The sequence below is a fragment of the Aquila chrysaetos genome, chromosome 8, assembly GCF_900496995.4.
Source record: "Aquila chrysaetos chrysaetos chromosome 8, bAquChr1.4, whole genome shotgun sequence".
In the NCBI taxonomy this organism is placed as follows: domain Eukaryota; kingdom Metazoa; phylum Chordata; class Aves; order Accipitriformes; family Accipitridae; genus Aquila; species Aquila chrysaetos.
In genome coordinates this window covers 32,317,453-32,338,252 of record NC_044011.1, presented here as the reverse complement: position 1 = coordinate 32,338,252, position 20,800 = coordinate 32,317,453, and the positions used below count along the sequence as shown (strand labels likewise).

At 38.2% G+C, this 20,800-nt stretch overlaps 1 protein-coding gene across 6 annotated transcripts in view; it reads left to right on the top strand.

The window, feature by feature from the left end:
* The window catches only part of PLCB4 (phospholipase C beta 4), a 216,140-nt gene that overhangs the window by 172,010 nt on the left and 23,330 nt on the right, over positions 1–20,800 (top strand). For 5 of the 6 annotated variants that reach the window (XM_030021184.2, XM_030021185.2, XM_041125493.1 and 2 more), the window contains 7 exons: positions 189–353; positions 3,190–3,394; positions 7,733–7,821; positions 8,268–8,418; positions 11,158–11,207; positions 11,324–11,389; positions 18,995–19,110. In XM_030021184.2, coding sequence (XP_029877044.1) covers positions 189–353; positions 3,190–3,394; positions 7,733–7,821; positions 8,268–8,418; positions 11,158–11,207; positions 11,324–11,389; positions 18,995–19,110 — 842 coding nt within the window. The remainder of the gene's footprint in view (positions 1–188; positions 354–3,189; positions 3,395–7,732; positions 7,822–8,267; positions 8,419–11,157; positions 11,208–11,323; positions 11,390–18,994; positions 19,111–20,800) is intronic. The other variant, XR_005933031.1, reaches the window with a different exon arrangement.

Genomic DNA, 20,800 nt, shown 5'->3' with positions numbered 1-20,800 from the left:
GGATATATTTAAGGTCTTATCACAAAAGCATTAAATATGCCATTTTCATATGATGAAATAAATACATCTGTTCTGTATAAAGTATTTTTCAGACTGCTGTCAATAAAAAAATACCAGTATTTTCAGTATTCATAAAATGCTGTGTGCTTTGTATTGCTTTTCCTTACTGTTCTGTTATTATGTTGCAGGTAATATCTGGTCAGTTCTTATCAGACAAAAAAATTGGTACGTATGTAGAAGTGGATATGTATGGTTTACCCACGGATACGATACGTAAAGAATTTCGAACACGCATGGTGATGAACAATGGTCTGAACCCTGTTTACAATGAAGAATCATTTGTATTTCGAAAGGTAGGATATTTGGAAAGCAGAGTTTGTGTTTGCCAGCCCTTTTGCACGTGAGCATACTTGCTTACTTGAGCCACCCCTCCCTGCTTCAGTCTGACTGCTCACATGAATAAGTACTGCTCCCATGAAAAAGGGTTTGTAGGGTTCCTTTTTACTACAGTAAACAATCTGAAGCTGAAATAAGCTTTCAAGAGGTTGTTTGGTTTTTTTGGTTTTGTTTTTTTTTAAATTTTGCTTTGTTTTGTTTTTCTAATGGATAACCTCTGTAGCTGTCACATGATTTTTTTTGTTTCTGTTTGGCTTTTCCCTTCCCTTTGCTTCCTCTTCCCACTTGGAGGTAGCCACCTCCTCCGTGGCCATGCCTGTGTTCAAGGTATGCAGTCTGCTCAGAATGAGCCCCCGCTGATGGACACCATCCTTCCTTGGAGATTTCTTCTTCCCTGCCCTGGCAGTGGCTGCTATCTTGCACTGTTCCTTCAGCCCAGAGGGCAGGTGAGATGCTGCATCCAAAGCTAAGGTCAATGTTATTACATGGAAAAGTTGGAAGGGTGCTGTGTTCCTCAGACGTGTTGCCAGCTCCCTCCTTCAGTAGTCCATGTGCATCATGTACCTTTTTCTTTATTTTTTTTTTCTTTAATAACAGAAGAAAAACAAACCTTTTTTCTTGGTATGGGGGATTTAAAGAGAGAGATATCAGTTGTCCGTGTTCAGGTTTTATCTCTCAGTCTTTATATATATGATACACATTTTTTTTATTTTTTTTCTGTTGGCTGGAGTTTCATCCAGACTACATGTGTTAGCAGTGCCGTCTTTGATAATGTGTGTTTTGCTTACACCTGTTTTGTTGTCATGCAAAATTGTTGCTCTTTTATTCCAAAGTGACAGACTTTGCCGAGTGGTAATAACACTTCACACTTGGGTATATTACCTACATAATCTGCTTTTTTAATAGTATAACCAGTTTTTAATAGAAATGTAGTTAATGCAAGAGGTTTTTTCTGGACTCAAATATATTCTGGAATGAGTGTGACTTCAAGTGCTTTCCTCTGTATATGAGGAGGTACAGGGAAGATGCTTAGGTACAATGACAGGCAGTCATGCTGCCCATGGCTTGCTCACCATATGGCCAGCATCTGCTGCTTTCTGATTTCTTAAATCAAAAGTCCCATAAACTACAGGGTGCACACAGCTTCAGTCTAAAAGGGGGGTACCTGTGTGTCATGGCATGGGTACAGTGGCTCGTGCGATATTCCTCAGACTTTCTGCTGTACTCTGCAATGAACGATTACATGTTCGCGCATTCTCTTGAATACTGTAAGTCAGCCAAGAGATTATTTTTCTTCATCTCAGGCCCTTATCATATCAGGCTTAGCACTGTAATCAAGACATACATTAGTGACCAAGCAGACGAGTGGCATAAACACAGCAGGAACAATTACTCTAGTTGGAGGAAATGAAGGTGTGGGGTGCAGAGTGCTAAAATTTCCTGAGGGTGGAAGTGCCTGCCAGGATACCATAGAACAAATGAGTGGAGAGGGAATGATAAACTACTTAGTCCCCAGTCCTGCTCCCTAGCAAATCTATATCTGAGCCCATCATGTAATGAAAGATGTGCTATCTGTGGCCTGTAGAGGAGAGATCTTACCTGCCCTATTTGGGTTACAGTGTTCTCCTCAAGCTGATGTTTAATCCTACACAGTTGCTCTCAGGTAATGTGTTTGATTGTTCTTCTGTCATGTGTTCTTGTTTTTGTTTTAATTAAAATAAAGCTTCAGTCGTTCTAACCCAAGTTCTGTGTTGTCACTCTGTGTAAGGGGGAGGACAGGGTGAGTGCTGGTGGTAACCTGTGCTGGGAGTGCTAAGTTATAATCAAGTAGAGCAGGATATCCGTGAATAGCTCAGGTGGGTTCAGAGACCAAAAGCATACTTTATTTTGTGCCCTCTAAGACTGAAAACGAAAGTGGCAGGGGGAAAGTCTAAGGAAGATAATAGACGCAGTTTACTTAGGTCTTCCCTTTTGTCCCATAAGCGTTGATGAATAGAGCCAGGTAGGGAAGGAGTGGGAAGACCTTTCCCAGCATATAGTAGAGGCAGGCTGGCAGAGAAGCTGCACCTCTTGGTTAGGCTGTCTTCTCCTCACTGCTCTGTGCACAGAGGCAGCACCTTTGTTCCAGGGAAGGCAGGCGATTTTTTTGTTACTGTTTTGGTCAGTCCAGATGGGGGCTGACAGATGCAGATAGCTGGCAGCATCCCTGCCCACCATGCATACCATGTACCTTTCATGTTGTGAGTACAGCACACCCACTTCTACTGGCAGCACACCATTTCAGCAGGTCTGTCACCCTGTCCTGCCCTCCTCTGTCTGCTTCTTCCCTTTGCAGTACCCATAGTTGAGCATGCATCCCCATCAGCTTACGCTTGCACTCTGTCTGTTCTTCATTGCCTCTTCGGATATCTCCCAAATCCCACCTTCCTGTCATAATTCTTCCTGATCCAGCACTATCTAGCCTTCAATTGCTACTGTATTTCTCATTTCCCATGTAGTAGTTACCTGCTGCCTTATCCATGTCACCAGTTTTTGGTAACGAAAAATAAATACGCAAAATATTTAGCTAGTGTAACTGTAAGCTGCAGGATTTGCATATTCTCAAATCTACCCATTTAGGATACAAAAAAGCTTTTATAGGAAAGATAATCTTAAAGTGTGCAGTTTGCAGGGAATTGCATTATCTTACAGTGATGATAGTCTGGCATACAAAGTGAATGGTTCAAACATGGGAGGCGGGGAGGGTGCTCCTGTATTAGTGTCATTGAATTTCTTCATTTTATGGCTTTCCAGGTTATTCTCCCTGATCTTGCTGTCCTGAGAATAGCAGTGTATGATGACAATAATAAGTTGATTGGTCAGAGGATCCTGCCTTTGGATGGTCTGCAAGCAGGTTACAGACACATTTCCCTTCGGAATGAGGGCAACAAACCACTCTCTCTTCCAACGGTTTTCTGCAACATTGTGCTTAAAACATATGTGCCTGATGGTTTTGGAGGTGAGATAACCTGTATCTCAGTGTGCTGTAGATCTTGAGTGTTGGTGTGGAAGTACTGAAGTACTGTGGTATCAGTATGCCAGCCGGAAGCAGACACACAGTGCTGGAAGATTGGAAAGATTTAGTGTTTTAACTCCTTGGAAACCCTGCATATTCAGTTAAGAAATCAACTTTCAAACCAAGTGCCTGCCTCAGTGTTAATGATAATGACATTATCTGTTAAATGACAAAATAATATGGAAAATAAGCTAATACAAGTTAGGTCAATTTGATTTTTCTCTGTTGACGTTTTAGGAAGAGTCATTGTCTTTTTTTTTTTTTAATTACATTTTTTCTGACATAAATATTTGTAGGGTTAACATGTACTTTAGCTATATTGTTTGGCGTAGAAGTACAACTGATGCAGAATCTAGACATGCATATTTTCCAAGAAAACCACTTTTGTATTCTTGAGAATATTGGCATATTGTTAAAAATTAACAGTGAGATAATTTAGCATCTGAAACCTTTCTGCATTTTTTCTCTCCCAACTTTATATGGTTTTAGTGTGGTTTAATTATTTTTGGGTTTTCAGGAAAGTCATTTTTAATCTGAGCCCTTTCTGTGATTAGGTTGGCAGGGCCATGGTCATTTTTACTGAGCAGTGGCAGATTGCCACATGTGGATAGGAACAAACAGCTGAGAGTAATCATTACACCACTTAAATCAGTGTAATGGGTAAATTCACCCTGAGGGTGTACCTCTGGGAAATGTTTTCTTCACTGCAGATGAAATTTGCTTGTACATTAGACAAAACGTAAACCATTTAAAACTGTAAAACAGAAATTGCGCTAAATGTTAGTGCTCTGACTTTGCAGCGAAATGAAGTTCACCTTAAAGTTGATTGGTGAAACATTATTGATAAAAATTATGTTTTGCTCTTTGCAAAAATTATCTCAAACTTGCTGCCTATGTAAAAAATTACTGCCACTTCTCTGAGTGTCATTTCCATAGTGCAAAGTGGAGAAAAGGAAGGCTTACCTAACATATTAGATAGTGTATCTTCAAGCCTACGTTTGCTGGTATTTATTTAGGCTTTAAAAAAAATGAACAGGCCTAGACTTCAGTAACTATATTTCATGGAAAAGGTTAAGCATTTACAGAAGCATTTGTGTTGTTTATATGTGGAATCCTGGTTGCTGGCAAGTCAGCTGGAGTTTTGCCACAGGTCTTGGAGTACTACCATGCCTTTGTGCAGCATGTTTCGTCTGCAGTATTTAACTTCAGGGACTTTGACTCAAGACAAATGTAAGCTTCTGCTTAGGCTTGAGATTCTCAAGGCAGTAATTGAACCATGAATCTAAGGGACACATTTAAGCATGTGCTTTAATTCTTTCCTGAACTTAAGCTTTTGACAGTAAATGACTCAGTTAAAATATTTTCTAAACTAAGGACATGCTTCTGATTTTTTATTTTCTTTTTTAAACTGTATTATACAAATTCAGAAGTGAAAGACTTGTTTTTTGAACACCACTTTAGAATTTGCAAATTGTGTGCAGTTCAGTACTGGTTGATCTACTACATTATCAGCATTTCTACAGATGGCTTATCTGGTAGAGGTGAGGACAGAAAAACATTGCTACCCCTAAGTAACAGTATCATTACAGTAAAATGCTACTAGAATGAGAGAACTGGCTGTCATAGCTTACTGTCAGTGTTGGGAAAAACGGACTCCATTTTAACATGAACTAAATGAGTTCAATTATTAGTTCTCCTCTCCCTTCCCAGATAGTTTTGATGTGTCTCGTGTATTTTTCTTATCGATAAAGAACAACAGCATGATGAACAACTGGGAAATAACTTTTGACACTGGGTAGAATCATTAGTATTCTGTTGGCATGTGTTTTTTAATTACTTAGCATCTGCAATGAACCTCTCATTGTTTTATGAGCTATCATTAGGATCTCCGTGGTTGTTTTAGCAAACCTGTAGAAAGGTATAGCTCAATTCAATAGCTGCCTACTTTCTTTTTTTTTTTTTTTTTTTACCCTGTATGAGTAAGATTTTAAAATTTGCACCAAATAATAATTAGAATGGGAAATGCATTGTAGGCTTTAAAAGATGCATAATTTTATTTTTCATATAACAGTAATTTCTTGTGCTTTATTTGCATCAGCTACTCTGTTCCCAACAAAACACAGTACTGGCACAAATTAATGCAAATGAAGTAGCATTCTCCAAAGAGAAGCTTCTGTAATAGAAGTCTGTACATAAGTAAGCATGGCTGCTTAGGTTAGTGGTTAGTCCTCTGTAATGTACTCTTCCAGTTATTTTCCTAGTTTTAAATTTAATTGTGATTCTTCTACAAAATGCTGTTCCCCACCCCCACCTTACCTCGCTGGGGAGAAAGAAAAATGTAAGCAGAGGACAAATGACAATGTGAGTAGCAGTGATGAGTCATATCCCCCTTGTAGAAATGCTGAGCCTTTGGTGATGTGCTTGTATGGTTAGTAATACAATTTACAAAGGTCTCGCTCTCCCAAACATGTTAGTCATTTTTACCTTGAAGCTCGTGATAGTCAGGTCCAATTTTCAAATGACGCATCATGTTAGCAGGGTAGTCCTGGATTTTCATTGAAGAGTGCATGCAAAGGACAAAAAGACGTGCTTACTAAGTTAGGGAAAGGGGAAATGGTGCTGAGCTACAAGGCCATTGCTATGGCTGAAAATAAATTCTACATGGTTTTCGTGTATATGAAGTAAGTTTCAGAAGACATCACTGGGTCACAACAGTTATTGGAGACAACCTGTTTGTCTAGATAAACAGAGCTGTCAAGGGTAATGCCATGTATTTAACACAACTTTTGTTGGATTGGGAGCCCTGTCTGTGCTTTTTTGGCTTGAGAAATGCATCCGGTGACTTCAGAGGAACATTTCATAGAACAATTTAGGTTGGAAGGGAGAGGATATAGTCCAGCCCCTAGTTTGCACAAGAAGGATAGCAAGTTTCTTCCTAGAGCTTTTGATGGGTTGGATATGTTTACAGACCTGGTCAGTGGACCAGCTTCTCTGTCTTGCATCATTGTAAGCTCACTTGGAAAATGGCCGAAGAGGTGACATGAAACATGGGCAAAATTCAAATGATGATGAAAACCGTGAGTGTCAGAACTGTCATTGCAGAAATAATGGCCTATTGTGCTAGTGAGACCATCTAAAATATAAGGGCACAAAAGCATTTGTCTTTTACTCATAAGCAGTCAAACATAGGGCTTTGCAGCATTCTGCAAAGAAACAGCTTTCTTGCAAGTGAAGCACTGTCCATGGTCCTCCTAATGGTCATGACAGAAAATCCGAGTTAATTAAATGACAGTATTTTGTAGTGAATGATGAGTCAGTCGGTCTGCAGCATTCAAACTTCCTTTCTTAAGTTACTGCTCTGACAAGGAAGGCTTATTAACTGAGACCAGTGACTCTTCTCCATAATACTGAAGTTAAAGTTTCAGAGGGATGATCAAAGTAGATCACTGCTGTAGTCTCTGAATGCATTATTATTGCAGGTGCTGAATCAGTTTGATTTGTAAAATCATTTCTTGCTGTGGAGGGCCTCCTTTGCCATTTGTGAATTCTTTGGCTGTTGAAATTAAGCATGGTAAAGATTCATGTGTCTTTGTCTTCCTGTAAACCTGTACTTGCACATTTATCACCGCATATGGAAAACAGGTCCAATAATCTATACAGTATCCAGTGCTGGGTAGTGCTATGATACCACTAGTTGTACTGTGTCATGTGCAAGATTCAAATACTGGTCATTATGGTTCACAGAAAAGCCATTTCACAGCCTGTTGTGATCCAGACATGGAGCATCACAAAGGCAAGTGAGAATAGATTTCTCTGATTGCTTTAACCACCCATCTGAAACTGCTATTTAGCTAGCAAATACAATGGCATTTTCTACAATTCCCTGCAGTCCCAAGTCAGTCAGCACCCCTTCGAATAACCAGGAAACAAAGTTGTTAGTGCGTTGTGGCTCAGGAGTTCCCATTCTGGTCTCAAATTCTAGGGTCATCATCTGGGAGTAAATTAGGGTAACTTTGGTCTGATGGAGTCAGTGGATTTTTCCTAAATAAGGTACCTGGATTAATACCACTCCCTTGGTGCATTATAAACTGATTCATGTTCCTAGTTTGTTCAAACGCTGTGGCAATAAGTGCTTTCAGTCCTGCCAAGTTCACTATGGAAAGCTGGACTATTGTTGCAAGCCATGGCTCATAAAAACAGGGGTAGAATAAAGCTCTTGTAAAAGATTAATTTCCAAATGCCTCTGAAGATCATAAAAAGTTGATTATCTTTCTCTTACAGATATTGTGGATGCTTTATCAGATCCAAAGAAATTTTTGTCTATCACAGAAAAAAGAGCAGACCAAATGAGGGCTATGGGTATCGAAACTGTAAGTAGAACTTAGTGACAAACACAGCCCATTTATGTTCCTGCTATTTTCTTTTTTTAAAGTAAACTGGTCCTTCTCCAATCGATGCATTTTACCTTATAATTTCTCATTTTCAAATATAAGCCTCTTTGTCCTGCTCTGAAATACATTGACTTATGTTAGTTAACATGTACTGAAATTCCATTCACTAACTGACTTTTCATGGATCATACTAATACATCCCTTAGAAGTAGAAATGTTAAGAAATGAGAAAGGAGCCATATTTTAGTAGGTAGCTATTTAAAATAGGTTACAAATACTTTACTGAATATAATGTTGTTTGAAAGTATGTTGCAACTTTCTTAATTGTGTTTAAAGTAAGCAAGTTCAGAAATTTCCCATACCCCAACTTTTATACTACAGGTAAAACAACAATTAATTTATTATTATGTGAATGTTTATTTCAGAGTGATATAGCCGATGTACCAAATGACACTTCAAAGAATGATAGAAAAGGAAAAGCCAATAATGCGAAAGCCAATGTAACGCCTCAGAGTAGCTCTGAACTTCGACCAAGTACCACCGCAGGCTTTGGATCTGGGACCGATGCTAAGAAAGGTAGACAAAAATCACATGCCACTCCCTCAGTTCTGAAGTGATTCAGAAAGTCACAGAGAAGTACTCATTACGCAATTTTAGTTTTGCAGTTCTATTCATTCTTACCCTTTTAGAAGGTAACTTCTTTTGCCATTGAGAGTGATCTTTGTCTAATTGCAAATAAATTTTGTATATTACTAAAATGGCTGTATAAAGCCAATACAGCTTTATTTTACTAAGTGACCTCATTGTGTAGCTGTATACTTACTGCCAATAGTAGTAACCTGTGTGACTCTGGGAGTAGTTTACTGAAGATCTACTGGAGGAACGCCAATAGGAATAACTATTTTCTGGTATACTCCACAGAAACTCCTCTGCTTTTTTTCTTCCTCCACAAATCTCTTGGCAGAGTTGCAGATTTAAGTAATTAAAGGTATTTAGAATTCATTGGATTCTGTAGAGATTTCCCAACAATTAGAAATGTTTTCAATGTGTCATTCTACTCTGAATAGGGATTATGGAAATGGCATGTTTACTGTAAAAAATATCCATATTAAATGTGCTCATTTATGAGTGAATAAATATTTTTTTCCTCACTGTTCACCATTCACTCTACAAAATCATCTTATAGAGTCAAATAGGATTACTTGTTTCTCTCATTTGATCACAGGTAATGAAGATTAAGTGAGAAAACAAATGTGTACAGCTGAAGGAAACACAATAAATATTTCTGTTAATGGGCCACGAGAATTAGAATCTGGTTCACTCTCTTTCATCCACCTTGGCCCAAAGGGATCAAAAGGAGTGAGAAGGTGCACTGACTGCTCTTGTTCTTAAACTTAAGCAGACGTGGCTGAATACACACATGTGAAGGGATTTCTTGAGAAACAAGAAGCCATTTCTCTGGAGTCACTTTTGGCAATAAAACAGGTCGTCTCTGGCACCTGAACTCTTTCAAAGTTCTTCCCTGGTGTAAAACCCAGATTATTTTATGCAGTGAGGTGTTTCAATACTTCATGTATCATCACCAAGATGCACAAGTATTAGTTTTGTTGTGCATTAATTAAGCATGAAATTTGCTGGGGTTGGCAACTAATTCCTGGTTGCCATGGAGTCAGGCCTGGTGAACAAAGTAAATGAGTCTGCATTTTAAAATAAACTCCTGAGGAAGTTTGTTTAGAACACAGCATGCCTGATGCAGCCCTGGTCTTAAACTGAGATTTCAGTACTTACGCATTCTTGTCTGCAACCATTTTTATCCATATTCTCACATGTTAAAATCGAGCCATTCATTTTTATATCCCATGGTAACGATCCTTATTTTTTATTACTTATCTCTGTGATCTTTTAAGATCTGAATAATTCTACCATTGTTAAAATATACAACTCGCATTACTATTGGAAATTATGTATCCAGCAAGATAGGGGAAGGCTTTCAAATGCACAAGAATGTCAGGGGTTTTTGTTCTCTGACTTTCAGTGATAGTTAAGTGATTTGTGTTTTTGAAAAATTCAGCCTCTATCTCTGCCTAAATCTGTTCCAGTCTCATTTACTAGACTAATGTTAATACCATATAATTGAGCAGAATCTCATGCTTCTAAGAAAAATAAAAAATTCATGTTCCCTAAGGAGATTGCCTACCTTTCCCCCACTCCCCCCCTTTTTTTTTTCTTTTACTGCACCTGAATATTTTCCAGTGAAATTCACCTTAAGAGACAGAAAGTCCTTTTTAAGGCAGGGGAATCTTATAGTCCACGGACACTATTAAGAGCAGTTAATTAAATATGTTTGCAGTGTATTTATGTATAGGCAAACATTTTCGTGTAAGAACTCAGAAAAAAATCCTATGCATTACAGCTCTCATGGCATTGTATTGACATTTATATTAATGATTATATGTAGGATGTGCTTAGTAGTTTAAAAAATAACCATAATATGTCACAAAGCATTTATTAAAGCATAAACATGAAATGAGATTGGTTTTTGTTTGCATTGCAGTTAAGGTGATCAAAATATATTTTCATTCATCTAAATAGTACTGTTAGTCTTGTATGATAGATTTCCTTGTTGTATTGAATTTTCATAAGAATTTTAACTTTTATGATTTTGTTTCTCCTCCATTTTTAACTCTCCTTTAGTCTTGGAGTGTACTGTTGCTCCTTTTTTCATAACCTGATATTAACCAAAATGCCAATTTTACCTCCATTAACATACAAGCTGCAGGTAGATTTTCACTCCTATGATTTTTGTGTCTTAAATTGAGGAGAAGAAGTATACCTAATCTCAGTTAACCCTTTATGTAGTCATGTAGAACCTTACCCAAGAAGCCTCACCCCTGAAACGAGTGGTGCCAGAGCAATCTCCAGCTATGGACCAAAATTCTGAAGTTTGCTCAGTTCAATTTTAATGTACATAAATGGTTTGCTGTGCGTTCAGAAAAGGATCTTTTTCAATTCTTAGATTGCTGTGTTTTGACACTTCAGTCCAGAACTGTAAGAGATCAAAAACCACTCATTGATTCATTTCTTTTTTCACAAGGCAATTGATTGAGCAGTGCATTTGAAAAGGAAATTAACTGTATCTTAGCTATATCTTGATGAAAAATTTTCTCATTAACCTGCGATTATTTTTTATGTAGTGAAAAATATCAATTGATTGCTAACTTAAATGTAGGTTTCTGTGGTAAAACTCAAATTTAGAAGTATGAGATATACTAGTATGTATGAAGATTTAGATAAACTGTATCAATACCTTCCTAGGTATAGACCTTATTCCTCAAGTGAAGATAGAAGATTTAAAGCAAATGAAGGTAAGTATGGACACAAGCTTTTCAAGATGTGTTCCTAATTATTTAAGTAGCTGGGATTTTGTCTGGTTAAAGTCAATATGACCAGAGAAAAGTTGATCCAACTTCTCTTTTTGTAGGCTTATATAAAGCATTTAAAGAAGCAGCAGAAAGAGCTGAATGCCTTAAAGAAGAAACATGCAAAGGTATGATCATTAAGAGCTCTCTGAGCAACACACTCTAATAGAAGAAAGTTGCAGCGCTCACTAGCACAGACAGCTCTTAATTAAACTGTAGTGAAAAACTAAGGAACAGTAGTTGGACCACCAAGAAAGGCATATGTGTTTTAAATGTACTGAAATATGCTCCAGTGAGCAAGTTTTCCCTTTAGTAACCCTTTGTATGTCTCCCTGAGTTTCGGTGCACATTTGTTTGACCCATATAAGCATCCAAAGCTCACCTTTTTCAGGTAATGATTTTATCTAGCTCCCTCTTGCATGACATATTGACAGGCAGCTTGGGAAAAAAGGCAGTAATGATGTGAGAAGGTGCTGCATCAAAGACAGGCACTGGAAAAACTGCAAAATCCCTAAAGAGAACTGGAATGTGTAACTGAAAAATGAAATGCTCTATTCTTTCTCACTTATATCCATGCTAACCACTTTATAGTCAGCTCTTTGCTTGGTACTGTTGGTAGTGATGTCCCAAATACATATAACACTATCACAAATATACTTTACATTAGAAAATCACAGTCAGTTTTCTCCTGCCCCATTAGAAAACCATTACTCTTGTTACAGAAAGAGGCATAACAAGTGAAGAAAGCATCTTAAGTTCTGAATTTTGGCAATACATACAAATCCATTCTGGACTTTTGCGGCAGTTATTCCCTCGCTCTCTTTGATTACAGATTTCATTGCAGATCTGATGTAATGTAGTTGCCTGGGCTTTTTTAATATCAGTCTTTGTGTTTATTTTCATGACCGTTGTTTGTTTGGGACTCTGTAAAATTTGTCTGTACAATGAAGTATGAAGAAATTACTTTCAATAATAGGCACTTTTGTGGGGCTCGTAGTATTAAAAGTAGTATAGGAAAGTTAAATAGTTACATTTCAGACTCCTTACTGACCCTATGCAGAAGGGACATGAGTGATTTCTCCATTTTAGTGTTGTGTGCAAAGCCCATGCTCCAGAAAATGTGTCTATCATCCACACTGCTGGGCATGGACAGTTTCTAGACCTTCATAGGACTGATCTTTTAGGGGTCTTCTTTTTTTTAAACACTACTTTCTCATTCATTGGACAACATCCAGGAGTTTGCTATAGCAGCTTTTTGCAAAGAAAATGGTACCATGGTTACATAGAAAATAGCCATACTCAATGATCTGTGTCCCTGATATGTGACCCACGCTAGTGTAAGGATATCTTAGCCAAGACTGCGCTTGCTAATGTTAAAAAAAAATTGATCCATCTGTTCAGGCTTGCACTTGCTCCTCTAATCTGAGGAAAAAATTGCCAGCCATAACCTGAAAATGCTGTGCACTCAGAAGAGCTTTCAGCATTAGCTCAAGCACAGCTATTTTAGGTCTGAGCCAGCCTGTGTCCTGCTGGTCTTAAGTACAGAGTGCAAGCCTGTCCTAACAAGAAAGTGCCTGTCTAGAGCATGCCTTGCTAAAAGCGTCAGCAAGGGCAACTTGTTGAACTTGGAGAGGAGAGTCTGAGCAGAAAAGTGTGGCCATATTGGCTCACAGATGATCTTAGGGAAGTGCTTGGTGTACTCATCACTGTTTTTAATGCATTTTATCAGCTGGGACAGAGCAAAAGAGCTATGCAGTTAGTTATCCATGATCAGTTTGAGGAAGCCTGTGTATTAAGCAGACTGAACTTGCAAGTTCCAGAAATAGGTTGGCTCTCATTTAACCATAGACACTCCAGAGATCTGGAGGAATAAGTAAACAGAAGGGAACTGTTCATGTTGTTTAAGGAAAAAAAAATCCAATACTTTTCCATCTAAAGTTGGCCTTGGAAAATGCATTCTGGAAAATGAATGCATCTAAGTGTGGGAGAGCAAGTTGAGAGGAAAGAGCTCTGATCTAAGCAGTGTAGGAGCTAATCTGGTAGCCCTGGGCAGAACTAGCTAAGGAAGACGACAGCAGTAAAGGTCCCTTTACTGACAGCATCCACTCAGTGTGGAGAAGTATTAGCAGCTCCACTGAAATGCTGGCTGGTGGAGGTTGGTTGCTCTGTATGAAAACACGTCAGTCTTGTTTTCTCAGGGTATAGGACTGTTAGAGACACCACATTTCCAGATTAATAGAAAAATTAACTGGTGTGAGTCTTTTCAGGATGCAGCACTCTGTGTATTTTTTGATGCTATCTTTCTTTTTATTTACTTCTGTTCAGTGTTTTAGCCATTTTGACTCCAGCAGCACAATAAAATTCTCCTAATATCCCTCTGCATATTATCACTAATTTGTTTTTTCTACGTGCATAGCTCCTTACAACTGTAATACCCAATATACACACACACAGAGACACATCACATACAGTGACTTCACTTTATGACGGTGTTGTTATTAATCTGGTTTTTTAAGAGGAGGATGTTTGGGCAGGTGGAGATACAACCTTTAGTGTTCCTTTTTTCAATTTTGTGTAGGAAAAATAAGACGTCTCACCTAAGTAGGATAAAGATCATTAGATTGGTGGGAAGACCACTGTCCTTAGTATCACCATTACTAGGCAGCCAGTCTGTGACTGATTAAATTAAATTTGCCCATTCCCTACTGTCAGATTAGTGGCTTGCAAAAAAATGCAGAATTTTGGATTTCACAAAATCTATGAATAGTTGAGATTTTACTCAGGATTGAGAATCATGTAAAAGGTACATACATAAAGCTCTGCAAAGACAGGACGATGCTTTTAAAGAAATCTTGAAGGATTGTAAGGGAATAATAGAGCATGTAGACGTTAAAGGCAGGACAAACTGTAGTGAATACTGGAGAGCGGCAATATTTCGCAGCAAGTTTCGTTTCAGAGTCAGTGTGCAAGTATAGTTTGTCCACACCAGAAGAACCTGTTCACTTCTGCAACAGAGCTGTTGCCTCTAGTTTTTGAACCCAGTCCTCTGCTTAGTTTGTGGCCTGGCTTTGAAGGAAAAGAAAGTTGAAGGGGGGAGAATGAATATTCTCCATGCTGGTTTAGTTTCTGAAAAGGTTAAGTCTGCATCATTATGACTGAGGTAGCATTGTGCTGCTGTTGGGATTGCTAAAGAACAGATGATTGCTCTGTGAGCAAAGAACATGATCCAATCCTCAGCCCATTTACTTGCATTGTGAACTAGTTTCACCTAAAAGGGCATTCTGAATCTGGAATGAGACAGGTCACCGTGAGAAGACAGTGTAGGTTTGCCAGATATGCAAAGAACATGGGACATAATTCTTTAAAAAGGGGGGAAAAAAGCCAAGGAGTGCAAAGCTAACACGGATTTCTTTGACGATACCATGAGAATACAGTATTTTTAGGGGGGAACATGTTGCAAGGATTATATGTAAATCTTTGTAGTTAACTCCTAGGGCAAATTCTTTGTCATCTGTTGGACAGTGAGCAAAGCTGGTCCTATAGTCTGGGACAGGGAGAGGAAAAAAATTAGTAAGTGTCCCTGTCAAGAAATGAGTGAGCTTTCTCAAGAATCCTTACATTCACAAAGGGAATTTGGAAAAAAACGTTACTTGTAAAGAAATGACTGTCAGCATTACCTTCTTGCCTGACATTATTGAGGTGCCACAAGAATCAGTGGGATCTGAGAAGCTGGTACCAGAAAGGCCAGGCCCCCGGGATTCTGTCTGTGTGACAGATTTCATCATGGTCATGTTTTGTCAGTTTAAAGTAGGTTAGCGGCTGCTGCAAGGAATTTGAAGCTGTTGGCCCATGCATGGATTGTGTTCTTTTACATCATCTATAATACTGCCATTATTTAAGAGACAGTAAGGCAGTAGCAGCAAGATCTTCAGAAGTACATAAAGCAAAAAGATATTCTATCCTTCATGGGTCTGTTTAAAATCCAGGCATGTGAAATGCACCTTTTTGACACCCACAGACAGGACTGCCAACAAGCAAAACAGAATACTTTTGTAGTGGCACCTGTTTTGCAAGCTGTCAATCTCTGATGCTGTAGTATTCCTTTTGTTTGACTTTTGAAAAACAGTGGCAAATTAATGTAATGATCACCATTAAAAAAAAAATTCCATGTTAGGAATAACTTTGTCTTGAATCTTAGGTCTGGTAACCTGTGCTTTTGGTGATTTTTAAAATAATATGTCCAGCACTTCTGCATATTGCAGAAATTATTTTCTTTAAAAAATGCATTCATGAAAACACCTACACTGGGCAGCTTTTGAAATAAAGTATTTCCTGCCTACGTTCCCTGAAGTAACTTTAATCTCCCAGTATGAATATTACTGTGCAACTGCAGAACAGCTGCTGTGTCTGAATGATGTCCATCGGTTTATATCTTTTTTTATCAAGTTAGATCTTGAGTACTGTTTAGGTAAATGATCTGGGGTGGCCTCGCAGGTAGATGGGCTATAAAGGCAAGGAGATGTGCATACGTAGGTGTCTCAGTCACTGAATTCATCTGCTAGCAGCCTGCTTCTTTGGGCCCCTACTGAATTTTAATATTTTGCAGGGATGTCACGTAGTTTCTGTGCTTCTTGGATTAGATAGAGGAGGAAGGATAGTGAGGGATTATCTTAATATACAGCACAACAGATGATTGTGGTATACAGTTCTACAGTTCTAGTGGTTTCTGACAATACAGTGATAGTCACAAGTGCCCCCTTAAGAAATTTAACATGTTCCTAGACAGTAACCAGAACTGTGTAATTACCACCCAAAAATACGAATCTCAGAATTCATCTCCTGCACATTTATATTGACATTGAATATACGTACTGTTTGAAATAAAGCCTAGTGAAAAAAAAAAAAAAAATCCATTTCACAATGCAGAATCAACAGTACAAAAGACTACAGGACTCTAGATTAATAAAGTTCTGCAAATGGATTGTTGATTTGGAAATTATAGTTTCTTTTTCTTTATTTCCTCATTTTTGTATTCTGTAATGAGAATCCTCCAGACTTTAGTTTTCAGTTGTACACAGGAGTATTTGTGTTGCTTTAGGGAGACATCAGGCAAGAATAACAGTCTGTATCATAAGAACTTACTTCCTCTTCTCTTCAATAGAATGAATTGTGATTTCTGCCCCACCCCTTAATGGAACTGTATATGATTCTATACTTTTTTTCCATGGATAGTTGTGATCAGTTAGGTGGCCTTTCAGAACCTTGGCTGAACTGTGGCGTCAGTTTGTAACATAATCATTAGATGTAATTTGTGAATATATTCATGTAAAAGGCATGTGAATTCAAACTGCAAATTCAGTGGACTTGAGGAAATCATGAGACACCTAGCTGAGGAGACTTTTATCTGCAAACATATTCTGAATCAATCTAGAACACGTTATCACCTGAAACTTTGTTTGCATCTGAAAACAAAATATACTGAGGGTGTTTTAAGATGCTACAAAACCACTTGTATTTCTTAGAATCTTGACAGAAGTTTGGGACGCAGAAGTTTGTGATGAATTTTCCTTTGAGCGTAGGCAGAAAAATCAAACTTCAGCTAACCCATTTTAAATAGTGTTCCAGGGGTTGAAGGTCATATAATTGAAGGGATCTCTGGTAGGGAGTTGACTCCTAGCACTCTTTGTGCCTTGCATGTGGAGGTTGTTAGTAGCCCATCTTCCTCTTCCAGCTGTTTTTATGTTGAGCACAAACAAGTGCACGTTCCATGAACTGGATGGGTAGAAGAACCAGGGAAGGAAATGAGGGGGATATGGTCCACAATATATCTGTTTCAGATACAAGATAGAGTTGTGTATGAGCAGTAAGTAGCAGTAGAAGGGAGTCTGCAAAAGATTACAGTGGGTTTGTGATAATGAGAGAAGGCTTAAATCATGGTTGTCCTGAGGGAACAGCAGGGATTCTAGCTCTACGTGATGTGCCTTCCCAGATTATGGAGTGCCGCATGAGTGGGCAGATGTCTCATGCTTTGCAATGTTTGTGCTTAGTCTTTTATAGCAGGAGTTGTACTGTTGTACTGTAGGGGAGAGTGGGTGGTTTGAGAGATGCTCTCAGTCACTTCACCTGTGGCTGGCTGGTGCTGTCAAGCTTATGTCATTCTTTTCAATGTCCATATTTTTTCCTACCTGGTTAGTCAGTGTAAGTACTCTCTGGTGAAGCTGGCATGTTTTAATGTTAATGGAGTCTATTTGTTTCCCTTTAAATCCTCTGCAGAACAGAAAATTAAGTTCCCCACTCTAAATACAAAATTCGGAAGCTGCACGTGTTCCCCAGGGAACTGCTTGGCAGATGTTGGAGTGCTCAGGTACAGCCCAGGGCTAGATTTTTAAAAGCATCACAACATTTGTATTAATGTTTTGGTAAAGTGAATGTAAAAGTCTTTAATTAGTATTTTTAGAGGAAGAAACGGTGATAAGGGAAACATAGGTGTATAGAAAATGATAACAAACAACAGTAGAATAGCGAGGGTAAAATAAATGCAAAATGAGCTATAAAACCAAATAGATATAAAGTCCTGGAAGAGGCCATATTAATTAATGCAAGGCTTTTTGTCATGATTAGATAAAATGTGGAGCAATTAGATATTAATAAAATAACATAAATTAACACAACTTTTTTTCCGCTTGTAATGTAAATTCAATATTTAGTGCTCTCTGTGGTAGTTAAATATTTGCATCATTATGAGCAGCTGTTTTGATAAAGGAGAATATAAAGTCAAGTTCAGTAATGAAGTCTACATGTAAGTTCTAAGTGAAGTGCGTTGTTTCTGGTACAGTCTTATAATGGAAAGGAACTGTCTGTATGCTAGACCCAAGTGTGTAACATGCGTATTAGTGATTCATCTTCTCGTCATAGGAACAGTTTTTTCTTCCCCTTCCATAGGTAACTTCCTCTGCCACTTCACCAATCTAAATCACATAATTATAGTAATGACAGCAGGTTAGCACTGATGTGAAACACTTCACAGGTAGCCCTTTATGTCCAGTTTATCAGCATGTGCTGTATTGTTTGGGGGGGGGGGGGGGGAACAGGGGACAATGGTTATATGCGGCAGTCTGCATGTGTAGTTGAAAGTTGTATTGCACAGCTTTGTTGCTTGCAAAGGGAGATGCTCTGCAACAAGGTGGAATTTCTTAATGATAAGATTGCTGCTGTCATTAGGGGTCATGGGCCAGATCTTCGAATTTCAGTTGTTAATGATTTGATTTTTAGTGATTGTTTGGACTTGGAGCTATTTGATTTGCTATGGCCAAGGGGCTAGCACTGTATTCAGTATGGCATATGTGGCGGGGGGGGACACACTGGGTTGAGTTTTATTCTCCTCTGTGTTTAGAAACATTGAATGATATGATCTCAGCTTGTAAATCTGATTTTTTACATTGCACTTAAATGGACATTTATTCAAAAAGATGAAGTTTTCCCATCATCCTTTTGTTTTAAGGTAACCATATACCGTATTCTTAAGGTCCGCTACAGATTTTCCTTTTTCAATCAAAGAAATATTCTAGCGCTTATGGTGGAATACCTGGAACCTCTAATACCACATGGCTAAACAAGATTAAATTCCATTGTCAAAGTTATCTGTTTATACACTGCACTGATATTTTTACACTGTAAGAAAACTAAACATTAAAAATCCAGCAACCTAATTGTAAGGTCCTACTGTTTTCCAGGAGCACAGCGCTATGCAGAAGTTGCACTGCACACAAATTGACAAAATAGTGGCACAATATGATAAAGAAAAGGTATCATACGAGAAAATGTTAGAGAAGGCAATCAAGAAGAAGGGGTAAGATATTATTTTAAAATATTTTTTTTTAGACTTAATATAGTTTTTATGCTTTTGTGGTCTGGAATAAAACATTTGTAAAAAGGTCATTCATATGAATGAATTGCAGCTTGAACCAGCATCAAACTGAGTATGAGCTGCTTGAAGGCTCTAGCAATGGGCCATCAATATTGTACTCACTTTGCCTTTTTCTAGTCTTCTGTATCAGAGTTGGAAAACTAAAAGCAAAGGAGTTACCTCAAATTTTTATTTCTGTGGTCTGATCTGGTCTCACTGCGTTCCCCAGGGAATGTCACTGTTGTGTTCAGTGAGAGCAGACCAAGGTCCTCAATAGCTCTAATGACCAGAGGGAAGCAATTATTTGATTTGGGGAAGAAGCTGGCTTCTAAATCCTGAATGTTTTAGAATAACAGAGTTTTGCTCTGCTGTCAAGTTGAAGTTTCTTTTTAAAAAAAAAAAAAACCTTCAGATCCTCACCTGGGATAAATCAGTATTACTCCTTTGACTTGAGTGAAGCCGTTTGGGTTTGCACTAGCTGATGGCCTGGAACATTATCTGTGTGAATCTCTTAATTGTCCTAGAAAAGTTCCTGGAACATACTGGTGACTTCAGTAAAATGTCCCTCTTACAGTCCCATTTGGGATTGTGTAGCAGGACCTGCTGTTGCCTTGCTGCTATCATGTAATCTGGCAGCAGTTTCCCATCTCCATCTTTCACCCTATGACTGGCATTTCATTGAGACAGTGGTTTATACTATAATACTGTGACCTAAAGCAGGAATTACTTTATTTATAGTTCTATATCAAGCTATGCTAATAGTAAGCCTTCATTTCATATTGTTGTCATCTGGCAACAGCAACTGTCAACTAACTCACTCACTGAATACTGAACATAGATGCCTCTTTGGCACTGGATTCTTCCACAAAGACTTTTTGTTTTATAAATTATTTGGAATGGCAGTGGTTTTTGAGTGTGCATGTTATAAAGTTGCAACAGAACAGAAATAAAACTGTCAGAAGTAAACAAGGTAAGGAGAATTTTCCTCACTACATTATTAAAAGTTCACAAACTCTTTAAAAAGCTCATGTTGGTTTTTTTGTCCAAGAAAGGAGAACAGTAAGCACCGAAATACTTCTAATCCAAGTAGTTCCTTCCAGAAAATTACTACTTTTCCAAACAGAGACAAAACAACTACAGGACTAATTAATTAAATGTGGCTTTGATTCAATTTCTATTGAATATAACACAGGAGAAGGTTATTGATACAGCTGGATTTATAATTACAGTCAGGGTATTTACTGCAGTGGCAGTGAACTAAGCCCTGGACATTGCACCTTAATTATTGGGGGAAAAAAGCTTCCCTGTGCTCTGGTATTTAATAATCTCATACCAGAAGAGTCATGAATCAGTATTCCTGTTGGCCTGAGAAGAAGCCAGTGCCTCTGCCTGTCTAGGCAAAACAGCAAATTAAGGTGTGTCAGGAAGTTAAAGGTGGTAATGGCTGTCTCTGTGCAGTAAATAGTGGAAAGCGCTGAGTAACAGTGCTTTCCAGAGTAACCCCAAATGGGACAAATATAAAAGTAGTCGATAATTTGGTTCCCAGTTTGAGATCACTTCATTGGCTACTTGCAGTAGATGCCAAAGCTTTTATGATAGTTTTAAATTATCATAAAAAGTTAAAATAAAAAAA